At 33.3% G+C, this 21,827-nt stretch overlaps 1 protein-coding gene across 1 annotated transcript in view; it reads left to right on the top strand.

The window, feature by feature from the left end:
• Positions 1–21,827, top strand: part of LOC134716925 (scavenger receptor cysteine-rich type 1 protein M160-like) — a 105,690-nt gene that overhangs the window by 58,354 nt on the left and 25,509 nt on the right. The window contains exons 8-10 of the mRNA XM_063579944.1: positions 226–398; positions 7,983–8,103; positions 9,031–9,200. Coding sequence (XP_063436014.1) covers positions 226–398; positions 7,983–8,103; positions 9,031–9,200 — 464 coding nt within the window. The remainder of the gene's footprint in view (positions 1–225; positions 399–7,982; positions 8,104–9,030; positions 9,201–21,827) is intronic.

Raw genomic sequence — 21,827 nt, 5'->3', positions numbered from 1 at the left:
TGTGTGTAAATATCAATTAAATTTTACATATCAAGCAGACTCTTTTTAATGAGCTTTTGATTTTCAAATAGTTTGGTCTCGAGCATCACTGAAGAGACATTGATTGTTGACATGCGCATTTGGTGCAGAACAAATATGTACCGTTTTTTGTGTTTTTTTAAGAATGAATTCAACCTATTATTATCTGATTTTTAGGTGTGTCAATAATAATTTATTTTTTATTAGAAAGGGGAATGATATTGAAACAGCAGGAAAAAGTGACACTTTACGGATATGGCTAGACAATGTGAGATGCAACGGATGGGAAACTAAAATGATCAGTTGTGCGCATGGCGATTGGGGAAAGCATACTTGCAGTCATTGCAAAGTTGCTGGATTTAGTTGCTCTGAAATACAAGGTGTGTTATGCTTTTTTTGGTAAAAAATAATAGAAATATTTTTTGAATAGTGAAGCGAAATTTGAAGTTGTTGAAAATATTAGCCATTCCCCTAAAAGCCCAATAAGTCACTATATTAAAGATGTATCTAGATTCTTTTTTTGGGCATTTTTGTTCATAGATGTGTTCATTATCGGTTTTTAAAAATCCTTGTCTTCCAAATGTGTGGCTTTCTATATTACTGATACAGGTAAGTGTAAAAAGGCGTTTCGAACGCATTACATTCACAAAGTGTATTTTTGTTTTTGGAAAACCGTAAAATAAACATGACATCTAAAACTAACAAAAATCGAATGGGAGCTCATGTCAATGAATAAAAACAATTTACCAACGTTTTATGCATATAGGTTTATGCGTTTTAAAGTTATTGTTTGGCATGTTGACGACGAATGTACGGACGGCTACTAGCAGGGCCGTAATTACATTGAGGCAAATGAGACAAATGCCTCATGTAAGAAATTTAAAAAAAAACCAAACAAATGAAACAAAACATTGTCTTAATATCAGATTGTTTTCACGGAAAGTGTCTTGCAAGAAACAAACTCTCTTCACTCTCTGGTGTCGCCCCTGCATGTTTTTCGTGATCCATGTTTCTATTTTACTTTTAGTTTTCACAGTCAGAAAGTTGAGTCCGGTTTGACCCCATTTCTTAAAGCAACAATGGACGTCATGTGATTACCATATATGGGCCTTATTTTACCCAAAAAAGTGAAACCCGTGCATGAATTAAAACTAAGTTGTTTTAAGTGAACATTCTTGAGTATATAAGAAATATATTACTCAACTCAATTATGGATTCAACTCATTTCTCTCTCTCAAAAAGTGTCTTCAAGTCAAGGTGTTGACGAAAAAAAATAGTCACAGAAAATTAAAATCGTAATTTACTTTCTTAACTTCTCGAGAAGCTATGTTGAATTTAAATTATGTTATGTAACATAACTTGGACTATGATATGTCAAATTTGTGCCACTTGATACGCAAATGTGCCACTTCGATGTGTCGATATTTCTGACGAAGCGGGACCTACGGTACTTCCCGAGTTCCCTTTGTTTGACACTATCATGAACAAACTATTGTTATATCAAGCACCATATGCTGTTTCATGTGGATATTATTAAAAAATTCTCATTAAATATATTTTGATACTGTAAACATGTGCTAAAAAATTAGAGAAACACATTTTATCACTTTTCATAACTCAGTCCCAGTGAAATAGGCCCTATGTGTCCCTATGTGCCATAATAGGGATAATAATTTAATATTAATTTAATATTTATGTTTTTGGTAAGTATTTTACTGCTGTAACCAAATCATTTTAACACACAAATACATTTCAACTCAATTAATACAAGGGGAATTCAAAATATTCATGAATAATGGATGATGTAGTATCAATGTATACTAATTGCCCGGTTGATGAAGTATTATCTGCAGTTTGTAATATCAGTTTGATAAATCAGATTACAAAATCAAATGCCCACCGACGGACGATTTAATATATCTCCTCAGAACATTTTTGATTTTAATGGACAGCTATATATAAGCAAACAATATGAGCCGCGATAGGAATACTGCCAAGCCCGGAAATCTGTGATATACTCATTTATAAAATTATGAAAGAAATTCTTTCTAAGTTTGAACATAGAAAAAATATACTTTTCTATGGGAGGTATCGTGATGATATTATATTAATATATCACGGCGATTCGAAGGAAATAGAGGATTTACTAGAGTAAGCAAATAATCATCATCCGTTCCTGAAATTCACACTAGAATTCTCATCTACAGAAATAATATTTCTTGATGTTAATATTTTCAAAGGAAAAAGATTTTCTAATGAAAATATTTTGGATTTGAAAACACACTTTAAACCGACAAATGCCATCCTTTATCTAGATCGTAAAAGCTGTCACAGTAGACATGTGTTTGCAGGGTTTATCAAGGTCGAAGTAATCAGATACATTAGAACAACAATGATGTTGATTTACAATATATTTTGTTACAGTTCAGATTGAACTTAATAAAGAGAGGATACAATTTAAGGAGATTGAAAGTACATAACCGAAGCATTATCCTGCAATATATCTGATTTAATCAGAAAAAAGGCCAAACAAAACACGAGGAAATTCCTTTATGATTTAGCATTGGCAACGAAATTTAATCCATGCATTCATAAATTAAAACAATGCCTAAGTAAACATTGGGATCTACTAAAACAGGATGCAGTTTGCAACGAAATATTTTCACGCAAACCAATAATAGCTAATAAAAAGCATAAAAATATTGCAGATCTATGGACAACGACAAAATTTAAATAAATTGATATAGAAATAAATTGAAGGCCGTACATTGACCTATAATGGTTTACTTTATTAAAAATTGTTATTTGAATGGAGAGTTGTCTCATTGGCACTCACACCACATCTTCCTATATCTATATATATATAGATATAGGTAAATCCCTGATGATGGCGGGCCTAAAATGCTTAAACCTTTTCATAAATGTTATACATTTATCATTAGCATATAATACAAAAACCGCTGAAACATTATATAAATGTCAGATTGATGGAAAGCAATTGCAAGTCTAGTAATACTAGACTTGCAATTGCTTTCCATCAATCTGACACTGCTCATAGTTTTTTTTAACTTATCAGATATGAAATGTAATGCACAAACTCCTCTGGGAGGAAACGGGAAAAGCCAAACATTTTTACGGTATTTTCGTACGCTTCGACCTATAAAAATACTGTATTTGTCCTACTAGAATCGAAATAATCGAAATAATTCCTTCGTTAACGCTCAGTGTAAAATATCGACAAATATAATGCCTACCCATGTTAAAATGAGCATAGAGCATGACACGAAGGAATTATTTCTTAATTATTCCGTATTGTGTTCTGTTGTAACAATGTGACGTCACTGCATTGATTGCTTTGGCTAACTCGGCTGTGTATTTTTATGTGCTAGTTAAGGTTGTTTTATTTAGGTTATTTTATGCAATGTATCCGTTTTATTCTGCAGTTAGTCACCACTTCAGTTTTATCATGTATATCTATTATATAGTCATTTGATAAAATATACTGTTTGCAAAAGTATGAATTATTCTAATTAATAAATAATACGGATTTTTTAAAACCAGGCAGAAAACCCTAGCCGTATTGGTCGCAACGCTTTGGGACTATTGGTCTTCTGTGCACTTCAACTTTGTACTTTTTCGAACTTTTTTCATCTAAGCGTCACTGGTTAGTCTTGAGTGGACAAAACGCACGTCTAGCGTATTAATCTGGTACCTTTTGTTAGCTATTATTCGTGTGTTTCACTGTCCTATATGTTATCCAATTTATTTGAATTGTAGTCCTGTCATGTAATGTTGTCATTTTAATGTTATATTTAACATTGCTATAAAAGCGGGACCTTTGGTATGCTACAAAAAAAGGTTCAACTAATCATTTTTTTCTCAAATTGTCCAAATAAGGAAAATAGCCATTGTGTTATTATAGTTCGTTTCTGTGTGTGTTACATTTTAATGTTGTGTTTCAGTTGTATTGTAGTTAACCTCTTATATTTGATGCGTTTCCCTCAGTTTTAGTTTGTAACCCGAATTTGTTTTTTTCTCAATCGATATATAAACTTCGAACAGACGTATACTACTGTTGCCTTTATGTAGTAAACTATAATAGACTTTCAGAATCATGGCTGATACTGCAACGGGATGAAATCGTGCCGGGACACATTCCTAACAAATCGTATTGAATCCTTACCAAAACGTGGCGTAACCGTACTAGTACATATTGTATGCATTGTTCTACATTTTCATTTCGGGGTCTTTTATAGCTGACTATGCGGTATTGGCTTTGCTCATTGTTGAAGGCCGTACGATGAAAAAAAACCATGTCAAGCCATTTAAGGGATAAAAACTATTTTAGTACATTAAACTGGACTGATAGGTGTTTTTTTTTATTTTTGTCGAGCCTCCGACTTTTGTCGCATAAAGCTCGAGTTAGGGAAAGTAATACGGCGGCGGCGGCTGTGTTAGCTAACTTCTCAAAAGCTTTATATTTTAGAAGGTGGGAGACCTGGATGCTTCATACTTTGTATATGGATGCCTCATGTTACGAAGTTTTCGTCAGTCACATGTCCAATGTCCTGACCTCATTTTCATGGTTCAGTGACTATTTGAAAAAAAGTGTTCGGTGTATGGAAGCACTGTAAGGTGTACATGTCCAACTTGCAGGTGTCATCAGACTTTGACCTCATTTTCATGGTTCAGTGGTTATAGTTAATTTTTTTGTGGTTTGGTCTGTTTTTTTTATACTGTATGCAATAGATCTTCTATATTTAGTGTATGGAATGGTTGTAAGGTGTACAGGTCTATCCAGCAGGTGTCATATGACCTTGACCTCATTTTCATGGTTCAGTGGTCAAAGTTAAGTTTTTGAGTTTTGGTCTTTTTTTCTAATACTATATGCAATAGGTCAACTATATTTGGTGTATGGAAATATGTCATGATCTACATGTCAGTCGTGCAGGTTTTATTTTGCCTTGACCTCATTTTTTACGGTTCATTGCTCAGTGTTAAGTTTTTGTGTTTTGGTCTGTTTTTCTTAAACTATAAGCAATAAGTCAATTATATTTGTTAAAATTGAGAATGGAAATGGGGAATGTTTCAAAGAGACAACAACCCGACCATATAAAAAAAAACAGCAGAAGGTCACCAACAGGTCTTCAATGTACCGAGAAATTCCCGCACCCGGAGGCGTCCTTCAGCTGGCCCCTAAACAAATATATACTAGTTCAGAGATAATGAACGCCATACTAATTTCCAAATTGTACACAAGAAAGTAAAATTAAAATAAATACAAGACTAACAAAGGCCAGAGGCTCCTGACTTGGGATAGGCGCAAAAATGCAGCGGGGTTAAACATGTTTATGAGATCTCAACCCTCCCCCTATACCTGTAGCCAATGTAGAAAAGTAAATGCATAACAATACGTACATTTTAAAATTCAATTCAAGAAAAGTCCGAGTCTGATGTCAGAATATGTAACCAAAGAAAATAAACAAAATGACAATAATACATAAATAACAACAGACTATTAGCAGTTAACTGACATGCCAGCTCCAGACTTCAGTTAAACTGATTGAAAGATTATGATTTCATCATATGAATATCAGGCACAATCCTTCCCGTTAGGGGTTTAGTATCATACCATCAATCATAACATATATGAAAAGAACATAACCCTTGTCATGCCAACAACTGGTTTTTTTTATAAATGTGTTTAGTTCCGATGCAAAGACCCTATAAGTGAATCAATATTTACGCCAAAATAAGCAATTTTTAATGACCTGACAACAGTATCGTAACTATATCCCTTCTTGATAAGTCTATTTAAAGGTTTTGTTAGTTTCTGAGGTGAATACTGACATTTTTGTGCTTTATAAAGAATATTTCCATGAAAAATTGGATGTGAAATACCTGAACGTATAAGAAGTCTGCATGTTGAGCTATATTTACGAATGATGTCCTTATACCGATGATAAAATTTAGTAATTGTTTTGACTTGTTTGTGATATCCAAAACCCTGGTGTTGTATTGAAGAATTGTTAGCTGTACATGCCTACCTGGCATGGTTCATCTGACCTTGACCTCATTTTTATGGTTCAAAGGTCAATGTTTAGTTTTCTTGGTTTATGTTAAGTTTATGTGACAGTTGTAATAAAGCTTTATAATTAGAACTATCAACATAATATCAATGATAAGTAAATAAGGCGAGACATTTCAGTGTGTGCACTCTTGTTACTTGTGGCAAGGAAAAATGTTCAGTAACACTACATTTTTTTATTCCATATTTTAAAACCAATCTTCTCACATTTTTTTTTCAAAGTTAATTCTTTTTTTGCACACAAATGGTGTTTTTTTCAGGAACAATCTAACCGAATTTATGCAATTTTCAACGACTCCTTCTTTGAAAATAACAAGGTGACCCACACTTTTATTATTTGAAAAAAGATCGTAGTAAATCTTCATTTTGACAAAGTATACGAATATTTTATCTCAAGAAATATATACCGATGATCTAACTTAATTGTGTTGTGGTTTGTTTCTTCCACATTGGGTAGAAGTTATAATTGGAGGTTACAGATCTCAAAAAACATGTTTAACCCAAGTGCATGTTAGCGCCTGTCCCAAGTCAGGCGCCTCTGAACTTTGTTAGTCTTGTATTTTTTTCATTCTTAGTTCATTTTATGTTTTGAAGTTTGGCTTGACGTCAATTTTTATTGAACTAGTACACATTTTTCAGAGCAAGCTGGAGCCCGCTTCGTGGTGCAGGATTTTTTTGCTGTGTTGAAGACCCATTTGTGGCCTTCTGTTGTTTTCTGCTGGTTGGTCGGGTTGGTGTCACTTTGACACATTCTCTATTTTCATTTTCAATTTTCAAGAATGTTAGGTCAATTGAAAATCAAATCCTTTAATCACCGAGAACAATTAATGAAATTCATGCATTGCTTCAGTAGTATCATGCACGTAAATTTGTGAAAAAGATTGATATATATAGCTAATACAAAATAATTCAATAATTTCACCTTAAATATATATAGTTCATTTCATGTACATGAAGCTATGGATGGTCTGTTTTTAAATCTTAAAATCCAAACAGAAGGTATACGCATAACAATAAACTGAACGCAATGCAAAGAACCTAAAAAATATACTTAGACAGAGACCTCAATCTATTGATATACTTTGTTATAGGGAAAGCGATACTATTTATTCTGCCATAGGCGACAATACTAACATTTTCTAAATTTACCAGTTTTTATAAAAAAAAAAAAAAAACCTGGATAAAATAGTTATGTGTGCTGTTAGTACTTTATTACTGTACTCTAAAAATTAAAGCTAAATAGTATCATGACCAATTTCCAACGGAGCTTGTTTATGTTATCCATGCCCACCGTCATTTTGCACCAAATTTATGAAATTTTGAAAGCCTTTTCGAATAATTCTCTAGAAAATCAATAGGTTTTAAAATTTATATTGTAAATTTGCACACTGCAGTTATTCATAGATAAATAAAAAAATATATATAATGTACCCTTACATCTAATCGTAACGCTCCTAAGTTGACTTCCTTCTCCTGTCTTGGGTACACAACAGGCCAACCTAATGCTGTTGGCATTTGTTGTTTGTTCTTACATATATCCGTTTTTATTCTTAGTTTTATATTTTACGCATGAGGCATTCATGCTAAATATTGCACAAACGTTAACTTTACCATTAAGAATGAGACTATTTACACAAAATACATTGATATATAAAGAAATAGTGTACATATCAACACTTAATCAAATAAAAATTTATAAAGGTAAAGGTATCGTCCTACATCATTTGCAGATCAACCGATCTTTATCGTCTCTTTCAAAGTTACTTAAAATAATTGGTTCCAAGTCTGCGATTGAGGCTAGGCTTACTGTTTTACGATAACATTATTTTGTTTTATCTTGTTACGTAATTTTTATCCTTTTTATATATATTCAAAGGTGATGTACGAATGATTTCAAGCAGACTAGATATGTATTACAATGGGACATGGGGAACAGTGTGTGTTGAAGGTTTTGACGATAACGATGCCACTGTTGCTTGCAGGCAACTTGGATACAAGTAGGTCAACGCCATTAAATAATCATATTTTTTGCTGTCATTAAAAAATATAAATATATATATGTATTGAAAAGATTTTATTTAAATGCCATATTTTTTCTCGTCTAAACATCAACCCAACAATGTAAGATCTGTAAATTTGCTTTCGCAAATGTTTTGTTCTTCCCTCGCCGGAATTCGAACCCATGCTACTGCGATATCGTGACACCAAATCGCCTGCACTGTAGCCGTCCCGCTATACCACACAACCACCTGGGCTTCATATAGGCGGTGTCATTTCAATATCCTTATATCATTAGGTCGACTCGCCGCGATTTAGAATAGTAAAAACCAAAATCACAAAAACACTAATTTCCGAGGAAAATTCAAAATGGAAGGTCCCCAATCAAACGGCAAAATCAAAACCTCGACCGCATCAAACGAATAGTAAGAACTGTCATTTCCTTACTTGGTTCAGGCATTTTTTGATGTAGAATATGGAAAATTTGTAGATTGAACATTATTGTGCTGATATTTAGAGGTAACTAATTATCCAATATATCATATATAGGAAGTGTTCAAATTCACATCAAACGCTATCACTAAATCATAATTGATATGGTTATATTTAATGTATAAATTAAATGTTTACAAAACTTTTGAATATTTGAAGTAATCAGGCGTTTCTACCTCAGGAACAAATTACCTTAATTGTATTTAGCAACACTTTTAGGAATTTGGGTCCTCAATGACATAAACTTTGTGCTCTCTTTGGCCTATAACACTTTTCATGGATTCGAGCGTCACTGATGAGTCTGTAGACGAAACGCTTGTCTGGCGTACATACAAAATTTAATCCTGGTATCTAAGATGAGCTTATTTAGAACTTGAATCGAAAACATAAATCTGTATCATAAAAATATTTTATGGCGATATTTTCATTCACAGCACAGGAATATCCGTGGACCCCAAAAAAGATGTAGCAAGTGGTGATAGATGGCTAAATGGGATGACTTGCACTGGAAATGAACGTAGATTGATTGATTGTGCAAGAGATAAAATTGTCATGGCAAAATGTTTTTCACCCGTGGGAATCGAATGTTCAAACTCCAATGATGGTTAGTATTTATATGTTATACCAAGTTGTGAACATAGTTTCCTGTTTAGACCTTAGCGAAAATGAAATATGATACATTCTTCTACTTCGCCATCAAAATGAAAATGACAATGTGATGATGTGTTTGTCTAATGATTTTATAAGACTTGTTTTACCACAAAAGTCAATAATTCATTGATTACTATCATCACAAATCGGTTTTTGATTGGGTTTGTATCACTAAGAGTTTCGTTTTCCATGTTGTTTTATGAGAGCTGTTGTTTTGCGTTGGTTTTCGTTGTTTTACAACGTCATTGTCTTGTTGTTGTCAATTTGTGATTTTGAATGTCCAAATGATATTGTTCGTCTCTCATTTCTGCACTCTTTTGAAAAGAATAGGAATCATAAAAAATGAACCCCTGGTTGCGGCAAATATTCCATTCTTGCAATATATCCCAATTTAAAAAAAAAATTAAGATGAAAAAAAGAAATGTATGTTGGAATCAACTATGTCAGTGCCGTGATACTTCAAACTTATTTCAAAAATGAATATACTGTGTTATTTTCATGAAATATAAGGAAGATCAGTGTACTCACTCACTTACATGTCATACTATAACTTTCTTCACCGACTCTCAACATCCACTTAACTATACTTTTTAAAGTAATTGATAAAGTGTGCTATATGAAATCAACAGTAGTATACAATGTTTATATGTACCGGTGTTAAAACAAATCCAGGCCTTGAAGGCATAAAACTTTGCTCAGTGCTCGGAGCACAAAAATCAGGCTCGAAACATGAAATCCAGCAATTTGATTGGTTGATTTTCGAGTCTGAGTATAAAAATCATGCTCGAAAGTTTTATTACCGTGAGGCCAGGCTTTATTAGGGATCTCTTCCAGCTTAACATGATATGTTGCTTTACAACGATTCCAAAGATGTCTGCTTTCTTTATATTTTTACATTTACCTTATGCCAAAACTTCTACGTTCAGTCTTAACAATTATAGATATAAGATGATGTTGTTATGAGACAACTCTCTATCCAATTCACAATTTATAAAATTATACAATAATTGGTCAAAGTACTGTCTTCAACACAGAGTCGTGGCTTATACGGAACAGCAAGCTATCAAAGTCCAAAACATTACTATTGTAAAACCATTCAAAATGGAAAACCAACGGTCTAATCTATATAAAAAAACAAGAAACGATTAACACTTATGAACCACATAAACACGTCAGATTCAATTTTGGTGACATATGCATATTACTTTGTCCTGGTTTTTAAGGTTATGATTTAACAAGTTATAAAATTAGTTTAAACCTGACCTTTCCTTCGGAAATACCTGTACCAACTCAGGAATATGCTAAATCTTCGACCATAACGGACACAATTCCATATAAATATTCTGTTCATGGTCAGAAAACACGTGATATAACACTATTACAAACTCAATCCATTGTTTTATAAATATACTTGTCTATTTTATATTTTTAGAAATTGAAATTTTATGATATAAACGTCTCCAAAATATATCATGTTTGTCGTTTTGGTCAATTCATAACTTGCAGTTCACTTCGTTTGTGGTGTCCTGGTGACGGATACAATTTAGTGACTTCATATGAGCGTTATCTGCCTTATCTATTTCGCGTAGGCGATATACACAATGTTATCTTCATTTATTTGACAACTCCTTTGCAATTGTACGACATAACGACAAAACGAACATAATTTCTCTTTCCCATATCAATTTAACAAGAACAATTTTCAGTTGAACAGTCTAGATATTCCATATTTATGAGTCCTTTCCCTTTATGTATTTTGCACAAGTGAAATAAAATAAACCATGACGGAAAAAGACTTGATTATCCGCAAATCTTAAATAAATAATAATTTCTATCTTAAGCTAAGAGATGCAATTTGATCAAAAGGGACAAAGTCACGTGGTGCAAATCATTTGAATAAAGTACCCCTGATGTTGGATGAAGAGTTGCCTCAATGACACTGATACCACATCTTCTTATATCTAATAAGGTGGGGCCGTGTTGCCTTATTATTAATATTCTGTGTGCAGATTTATGAACTGTTAACCTTTTGATTTATTTTATAAGATGGGTTTCATTTAGTCATCGTGCTGGTGGGTTTTTTTTTTAGCTAGTATTTCTAACTCACATTCTTTTGAATCATACGACCAGAGATGGGGTAATTAAAAATGTAATAGTAAATAAGTGTAATGCATTACAATTTTCCATGCAATTGAATGTAATGTGTAATTGAGCATTTTTTTATATACATGTAATGGTTATTTGATTAATTACATTGAAAAAAGCATGTAATGCTCAATTACTTTTGAATAACATTTTAGTTACATGTACTTGTATGGTGATAAAGATACGGATTTGTGTTTAATAATATAAATTGCAAATTATATTTATTTTTCAAATATTGATATCACATACTTTTTAAAATTTGAAGTCTGTAATTCATACTGAAGTGTTTATAAATATTTTCTTTTACCTAAATATTTGTTTTCTGAAAAGTCTTATAATTAAAAAAAAAGGTGAGAATCATTATGTGATCATATATCTGGTGTTCAGTTTTTAAGAAAAATCTTTAACTAAATAGATTTATAAGTAATTAATAACAAACTAGAAAATGTATCACTATAAAAAATCTTTCTTCATTTCTTCAATTTGAATTTAAAATCACAGCACATAATCATTTTGTCAAATTATTGTTACAACCTGTGATCAATTTTTTTTGGCAATCGCCAATGGCAGTCAGCAGGGTTAAAGAACATCAGTTGTTCGACCTGTTAGTCAAATGCGTTTTGTTTAAATATACTTTTCACTCTTTTGGTTTTTTGTTTGGGCATGTATCATATTTTCCCTCCGGTTTATATGATCCGTTCATCCTATATATTAACTCTTAAAATTCAAGAGTTAATCTAAAAATGAGGGTACTTTCTCTAAAAATGAGGGTGCTTTTTATATGGCCTTCCAAATACCGTTTCGATCCCTAACATCACTGAAGAGACATTTATTGTCGAAATCCGGATATGGTGTACTAAAGAAATATTGACACCGAATGTTTGTGGCACAACATCCTGTCCACAAGTTAACAATTTTTTTTTTCTGTGACGTATTAAATTTATTATAAGATCCATTTTGTTACAACCTGTGATCAATTTTATTTGGCAATCGCCAATGGCAGTCAGCAGGGTTAAAGAACATCAGTTGTTCGACCTGTTAGTCAAATGCGTTTTGTTTAAATATACTTTTCACTCTTTTGGTCTTTTGGAAAATGTTGTTTGTGCTGTTTTTAGACCCTTCTACAACGAAATTTGTTTGACATGCACACGTATAAAAATTGCGGTTTTTATCCAACGCAGTCATAGGTTTGAACGTAGTTTTCAATTTAGACTCGTTTATATATTTAACAGTATTGTTAAAACTTGTGACACAAGAAGAAGGCCATTTGTTGAGCCGAAATATTTGTCAACACGATTTTATAACAACATTTTTCGTTTTATAACACCTTATATCAGTACCGTTGTGCAAATCTTTAGACTGATATAATTTTTTCCTTATCTGCATAGTATCGCCTATTCTAGACGATCCGGTACATAGTAAATTTGCTGGTTGGTCCTTTTTATAGACTTTTATATATATATATATATATATATAAGTGCCTATAAATAGCAGCACATGACATACAAATCTATGGGAGTATGATATATATATATTTGTCACTGACTCAGACGTACTTATAAATATAACTATTTTCTGTGACTGCATCTTGCATTAATTTGTAGGATCCTTTACTATAAATAATTGAGCTGATCTGCAACAATAACATCTCCATGCCTTATATATATTGTAATGTAGTACGCCGCTAGATTAAAACTGACTAGGAAAGGTAACACACGGCCACCTAAAGCTTTATTTCAATGTAGAGCCTAGGTGGTCGTGTGGTCTAGAGGGACGGCTGCAGTGCAGGCGATTTGGTGTCACGATATCACAGTAGCATGGGTTCGAATCCCGGCGAGGGAAGAACAATAAATTTGCGAAAGCAAATTTACAGATCTTACATTGTTGGGTTGATGTTTAGACGATATAAGACTCTTTCATCTTACAATATTATTAACAAATTTGTATTCTATATATTTTAAACAAGTATTCCCGATTCCATACTAAACAACAAATTAAATTCTTATGGGGCTTATTATTATACAACATCTCTTAGGAAGATAAAAAAGAAGTAAGCAATATTCTTAAACCTTACTTTCCGCTATAAAAATTATGTTCTCTCATTAAATGTTTTAAAATTTGTCGACAATGTTGAACGCATCTATCCAATTTTCAATTCAAAATATTTTATTGTTCAAATATCAAAAGTACATTTAAACAGAGGAATTGGACAAAAGGCAGTGCCTTTACAAATCCTTTCCCATACAAGTTTGATTGAATAACAAGCATGATAGTATATAATTTTCTGATAAGTTAATAAATCATACGTTCTTGCAGTGAGTTAGGTGAGGCAATTCCCCCACTTCTTTTATTGTGTATACATATATAAATAACTATGTGAGCAAAGTCAAAGCAAGACCTATTGAAGGTTGTGTCGAATTTATAGCACACTAAGAAGTGTTGGTAAGGATTCAAATAGATCATTAAGTGATTTGTTTACTCAAATTCACTGCAACAAAGTTGTTCTATTTATATGAATAACAAGAATTGATTGGTTCTTTTTTGCAATACATAAGTAATTTAGTGTACCATTTTATAACAAGACTATTAATTTCTTGATTTTTTTTTGGAAAATATAATTACTCATACAAACAATAAAATAAAATATATATCGAATCCAGGCGAGGGAAGAACCAAAAATTTGCGAAAGCAAATTTACAGATCTAACATCGTTGGATTTATGTTTAGACGAGTTGTATATACATTATGTACACAGCCATGAATCACCATCATTGATGGCGATCCGATGGATACATCTGTTGTAGGGTTGTCCAATGACTCAGACGTACTTATGAATATAATTATTTTCTGTGACTGTATCTTACATTAATTTGTAGGATCCTTTACTATAGATAATTCAGCTGATCTGTAACAATAACATCTTCATGCCTTATATATCATGTACTGTAGTACGCCGCTAGATTAAAACTGACGTGGAAAGGTAACACATGCCCACCGATATCTAAACATCAACCCAACAATGTTAGATCTGTAAATTTGCTTTCGCAAATTTTTGGTTCTTCCCTCGCCGGGATTCGAACCCATGCTTCTGTGATATCGTGACACCAAATCGCCTGCACTGCAGCCGTCCCGCTAGACCACACGACCACCTGGTCTCTAAAAAAAAGAGCTTTCGGTGGCCATATGTTACCTTTCCACGTCAGTTTTAATCTAGCGGCGTACTACAGTACATGATATATAAGACATGAAGATGTTATTGTTACAGATCAGCTAAATTATCTATAGTAAAGGATCCTACAAATTAATGTAAGATACAGTCACAGAAAATAATTATATTCATAAGTACGTCTGAGTCAGTGACAACCCTACAACAGATGTATCCATCGGATCGCCATCAATGATGGTGATACATGGCTGTGTACATAATGTATATACAACTCGTCTAAACATCAACCCAACAATGTTAGATCTGTAAATTTGCTTTCGCAAATTTTTGGTTCTTCCCTCGCCGGGATTCGAACCCATGCTTCTGTGATATCGTGACACCAAATCGCCTGCACTGCAGCCGTCCCGCTAGACCACACGACCACCTGGGCTCTCAAAAAAAGAGCTTTCGGTGGCCATATGTTACCTTTCCACGTCAGTTTTAATCTAGCGGCGTACTACAGTACATGATATATAAGGCATGAAGATGTTATTGTTACAGATCAGCTAAATTATCTATAGTAAAGGATCCTACAAATTAATGTGAGATACAGTCACAGAAAATAATTTTATTCATAAGTACGTCTGAGTCAGTGACAACCCTACAACAGATGTATCCATCGGATTGCCATCAATGATGGATGGTGATACATGGCTGTGTACATAATGTATAAACAACTCGTCTAAACATCAACCCAACAATGTTAGATCTGTAAATTTGCTTTCGCAAATTTTTGGTTCTTCCCTCGCCGGGATTCGAACCCATGCTTCTGTGATATCGTGACACCAAATCGCCTGCACTGCAGCCGTCCCGCTAGACCACACGACCACCTGGGCTCTCAAAAAAAGAGCTTTCGGTGGCCATATGTTACCTTTCCACGTCAGTTTTAATCTAGCGGCGTACTACAGTACATGATATATAAGGCATGAAGATGTTATTGTTACAGATCAGCTAAATTATCTATAGTAAAGGATCCTACAAATTAATGTAAGATACAGTCACAGAAAATAATTATATTCATAAGTACGTCTGAGTCAGTGACAACCCTACAACAGATGTATCCATCGGATCGCCATCAATGATGGTGATACATGGCTGTGTACATAATGTATATACAACTCGTCTAAACATCAACCCAACAATGTTAGATCTGTAAATTTGCTTTCGCAAATTTTTGATTCTTCCCTCGCCGGGATTCGAACCCATGCTTCTGTGATATCGTGACACCAAATCGCCTGCACTGCAGCCGTCCCGCTAGACCACACGACCACCTGGGCTCTCAAAAAAAGAGCTTTCGGTGGCCATATGTTACCTTTCCACGTCAGTTTTAATCTAGCGGCGTACTACAGTACATGATATATAAGGCATGAAGATGTTATTGTTACAGATCAGCTAAATTATCTATAGTAAAGGATCCTACAAATTAATGTGAGATACAGTCACAGAAAATAATTTTATTCATAAGTACGTCTGAGTCAGTGACAACCCTACAACAGATGTATCCATCGGATTGCCATCAATGATGGATGGTGATACATGGCTGTGTACATAATGTATATACAACTCGTCTAAACATCAACCCAACAATGTTAGATCTGTAAATTTGCTTTCGCAAATTTTTGGTTCTTCCCTCGCCGGGATTCGAACCCATGCTTCTGTGATATCGTGACACCAAATCGCCTGCACTGCAGCCGTCCCGCTAGACCACACGACCACCTGGGCTCTCAAAAAAAGAGCTTTCGGTGGCCATATGTTACCTTTCCACGTCAGTTTTAATTTAGCGGCGTACTACAGTAGATGATATATAAGGCATGAAGATGTTATTGTTACAGATCAGCTAAATTATCTATAGTAAAGGATCCTACAAATTAATGTAAGATACAGTCACAGAAAATAATTATATTCATAAGTACGTCTGAGTCAGTGACAACCCTACAACAGATGTATCCATCGGATCGCCATCAATGATGGTGATACATGGCTGTGTACATAATGTATATACAACTCGTCTAAACATCAACCCAACAATGTTAGATCTGTAAATTTGCTTTCGCAAATTTTTGATTCTTCCCTCGCCGGGATTCGAACCCATGCTTCTGTGATATCGTGACACCAAATCGCCTGCACTGCAGCCGTCCCGCTAGACCACACGACCACCTGGGCTCTCAAAAAAAGAGCTTTCGGTGGCCATATGTTACCTTTCCACGTCAGTTTTAATCTAGCGGCGTACTACAGTACATGATATATAAGGCATGAAGATGTTATTGTTACAGATCAGCTAAATTATCTATAGTAAAGGATCCTACAAATTAATGTAAGATACAGTCACAGAAAATAATTATATATATATATATATTTTTGCAAAAAGATGCTAAACACAATTGGTTGTTTTTTTGTGTGTTAAAAGTTAGGTTTGTCTTTAATTAAGCCTAAAGAGTGGTACACTGTGGTTATAAACTGATTTCTAACCAGTTATATTATCACATGAAATATTATAAAAATATTCCAGTTTCAAGTCTGAGCAAACCTGTAGTAGGACATCAAGATTGACATTATCAAAGTTTCTTATTTTTCGAAAGAGCTCATATCTCTGATAAATGTAAAATAAACAAACATAAAAGAAATGAAAATTATCTTCTTCTGTTGTATATTCAGGCACATATAGAGCTGTTCGACAAATGATCACAGAAAAGATGATATTTTAGATCACTAGCCTCATTTCTTAATTGGCAGTGGATTATATTAACTTTACGTGAACCAGTGGAAAAGAAAACAGGACAAGGACGTATGTCCTCATTCAGTCTTCTTTTATATTCTGTAAAGCTTAAGGTGGTATGGGAGTCTAAAATAAAAATGATTCAATTTGTTCATACTTTGCCAAAATGTAGTATCTATTGATATATGATGAAAAATATAATAAAAATGATAGGTCACCGCGCATTTTCTCAAGCTACAGGGCGTGACAAAATGACACATTTTGTATGGATTATCCAGGAAAAACACCATTTTGTGATTAGAAACTAGACAAAATGATAGAATTGTTAAATACTTATGGAAAAGATTGCTTTTAGACAATGCTTTGAGAATATCAAAAGAAAAGATAGGGTCACCGTACGTTTTTTCCGGCTAAAATACAAAATAGGAAAATTCCATGTAGAATCCTTCAGAAAATGCACTGTTTTAGAGTTAGCTCCCCTGAAAATGCCAATTTATTTATTTTGTAAAAACAACCAAAAATAATCAACATTTGCAAAAAGATTAATATTGATAAGTTATATTCTTATAAATTGGTTCTTTTAAATGAAAATTCACATTATATATCTGAATTCCTGCATCAAATTTTGCTAACTTGATAGAAAATCTGGACCTTTGATTCTCTGTTTTTTACAATCCAAGATGGAGAAAGACAACCATACCACCTTAAAACATTTTTAACTTCTACATAAAGTGAATTCCACTTGTCAAGAGTATGTGGAATAAAACTGTTCTTATAGGCTGTGGTTCAACACTGAGGAATTTTAAATTCCCTTTTTTTCCTCAGACCACACTGGTCATTAGTGTTTGTATACGACAAGATACCAGCAGCAATATAATTAGGAATATCGCCAGAAACAGTTTTATGAAGAAACAATAATTTGTTTTTCTGACGTCTATTCTGGATTGTTGTTTACATTGATCCCAAATTATGGGCCCTTGAGGGACTCCTGTCTCAACAGTATTCCAGTTAAAAAAAAACATTTACTCCAAAATCCTTTGTTGTCTATATATAGCTATCAGGAAGATAACTTTAGAACCAGTAAAGCAAATTACCCTTTATTCCATATTTTCTTAAGATATATAGAAGTCCCATGTGCCATACACGATCAAATGCCTTTGACACATCACAAAAATAAATCTGACATCTTTCCCTTTGTCAAGATTTTTTTTCAATCTCATCATATAATAAAAGTAACCGATTTAAAGTAGAGTCCTTGTTTCGGAACCCTGACTGTTGATCGGTTAATATTGCATGATCATGTATATAGTTATGTAAATACTTGAAAATAATTTTCTCCAATATTTTGCTAAAACAACTAGTAACAGAGATAGGTCTGTAGTTTGAAACATTGTCCTGATCTCCTTTACCCTTGTAGATAGCTGATACATTTGCAAGTTTCCAATCACTGGGAAATATTCCTGATTGTAAGCTTTTATTAAATATGAATGTTAGATGTGTAACCAGTGATGGGAAAATTAGCTTAAGAAATTGTTTGTTAATATTTAAAATTTGGAAATGGTCAATCACATCCTGCTCTGTTATCACTACGTCAGACCGCTCATAGGGTGCCAAAGGTGGGACATTAGGCAGTTGAGGTTCTGTGTCAAATCTTGATATTGAGCAAAAATAATCATTTATGGCCGTGGCTTTCTCAATGGGATGAATAAGAATCCATCCATTTACCTTTATGGGAAAATTTGGACTCTCATTATTTTCAAATTTGCAATCACTCTCAGCTATTCTCTGGGGGGATTGATTTATCGATTAGATGTGATGCAAACTGATCAGGTACTGACGTTTAGCTTCTCTAGATCAATCACTTCATTTCTAAGTTCTTTAAATTTTTTAAAGGCTGAAATTAAATTTCTTGATTTAGCTATTTTGAAAGCACGGTTACGCTTTCGCATTTTAGCTTTAGTACTGGTTGTGATTCATGGTTTGTCCCTGGGTCTAACTAATACTCTTTTTTTTTTATAATATATGTGTCAATGACATGATGAACTTCTTAGTTAATTATACCATTTATCTAATTAATGTCATGAACATTTTTAAAGCATTCATTTCAGTTGTTTCTTTGTAAATACATGTTTGCTGATGCATAGTCACCACTCTTATAGTCATAAACTACTTTTGAATAAGCCTTTGGTCTAGCAGTGGAAAAATAATCTCAGTAAGTGTGGAAGAGTGGTCGCTACACAAACTTGGTAGTACCATACTATTTCTGAGTAAACTAAGATTATTCATATATATAGGGTCTAAGAGTGTTGCAGTTGAGGAGGTTATTCGAGTAGGTTCCTGAACAACATCTTCTATGCCATATCTTTCACAGATTCTAGATATCCTACTAGTCGGACTTGCTTTTAGTAAATCTATGTTTAAGTCAGTATTTATTACATTATCTAATAAATTTTCAAAATGGTCTAGTGATGTGGCTGGTGCATTTGGAAGTCTATAAAAACATACAACTAAGAATCTACCAGTTTTTGTTGTAATTTCATCACAAACTGATTTTAATTCAGCTATCTCTAAGTCACTACGGCGTTTACAATGGAGACTATCTTTTACATAGATCAAAATTCCTCCTCCACTGTCATCAATCCATCTATCCCATCAAACTAGATATTTAACAGATACAGTAAAGTCTGCCTCATATCTGCACTTACATCTAAAATTGACAATGATGGTCGTTTGAAAACGAAACATTACGAAAAAAAAAGATAATTTCAGGTTTTCTCAATTGTGAACTTTCCATGTTATTAAGTATCATTCCAGCAGCGCGTTCACATGGACTATCGTCCAATTGAAACAGTATTCACGGGTTAGTATTTCCTATCATCAGTTTCTGTTCATAAGGAATCTATTATACCAAGAGTTCTTAGTGTGAAGATAAAATCATTCCTTTGTTAACTTTACGGACGCCATCACGATTGCGTTGATCGTTATGGAATAACCGTTTCACAGATGATAAATTTTTGGTTTGCTTAGTCTTAAATTTTCGATGTGGTGTCTTGGGTATTATACTTTGTTTGGTTGTCTTTTCTTTTTGTGCCGTGTCAATTTATGTCGTTCTATGAGTTTGAATGTCCCTCTGGTATCTTCCGCCCTTATATTGTGTTGATATTCAACAGCATTAATCGAAAACAAACTTCCAATGACATGACAAATAACGAGAAATGATCAAATACAAACAGTTATCAAACCACAACATAGGAATCTAATGGTAAATCTCTAAAACATATATTTATGATCGTCTGATTAATGCTTTATGAACAACATATCTAAGAATTATAACGATATTTTGAAAATGTAGTACAAACGTTTCAGCACAATAAAACTGGATATATCTTTCTCCGATAAACTGAAGAGCGAGATCGGATAACAAAGTTACGATGTGTTTTGGCTTCTTGAATTACACCGAAACACCACAATTTAGTTTCAATATACAGTTAATATTCAAATACACATATTGTTCGTATCATTGTGCTCCTATAGTACGGTGACCAGACCTAATATTTTTAAAATTTAATCGTCAAACATACTATATGGCTATATCATATATCAAAGGATTCGGAAAAATTAGTACTTTTGGAATATCGATGTCGTCAAAAAGAAATGTGGTAACAGTTTTGCATAAATTAAGGTCAAAGATCAACATACTGTTTACTTTTTTTCTTTCTGTTTTTTTTCAAAATTGAAAGATATCAGCAGCATTTTGTGTTAAATTTCAAATCAATTGAAAATAAATGATCTCGAAAATGTAACAAAAAAAAGGAACTTATTACTTTGTAATCGATTAGTTCTGAAAATTGGCGTTTTTCTATTATACAAGATCAATACAAATTCCGTTAAAGTAACAGTAGTTACCTTGACAGGTGACATTCAACCTCAAAGATAAATGTTGTTTTCAATCAATGCCTTCTATTTCGAATGTTTATTTTAAAAAAAGCTCATGCATGTAATTCATTGCAACCAAAAACCACTAATTACCTCGAAGAACAGTTACAATTAAAAAATTCAATCAAATTGATAACAAAACAGATTTCATCTAGGAGTATCTTCTGATTCATCTGTGAAAGCATTTTTATATAATTCTTACCCTTGAAAGGAGCAAAGCTCCGTACATGAAAGGTTTTGTTGTGAACAAACACTTTTCACATGAAGATTTTCCCTTACACGAACACAAAAGATCCTCCAAGAATTATGCTGGCATATCCCCTTAGAATAAAGGGGATGTACTGAAATAATTAATTTTCGCTAACCATATTCTACAGGTGACGGGACAGGGGGATTCGCAATGTGTGATGCGGTCGAAATTGACGCTTGACAGAGGTAACCTGACTAAACCTACTTTTTTACTGATGGCAAGCTTGACGCCAATTTTATTCATATCATGATGGAATGATTTAAAGAGATCCTTCCTCAGATCATACATCTTCGAAACCATATTCTTGTACAAACAAGGGCTTAAAGTT

The sequence above is a fragment of the Mytilus trossulus genome, chromosome 4 (assembly GCF_036588685.1).
Source record: "Mytilus trossulus isolate FHL-02 chromosome 4, PNRI_Mtr1.1.1.hap1, whole genome shotgun sequence".
Classification (NCBI taxonomy): domain Eukaryota; kingdom Metazoa; phylum Mollusca; class Bivalvia; order Mytilida; family Mytilidae; genus Mytilus; species Mytilus trossulus.
This window is presented reverse-complemented; position numbering and strand designations above follow the sequence as displayed.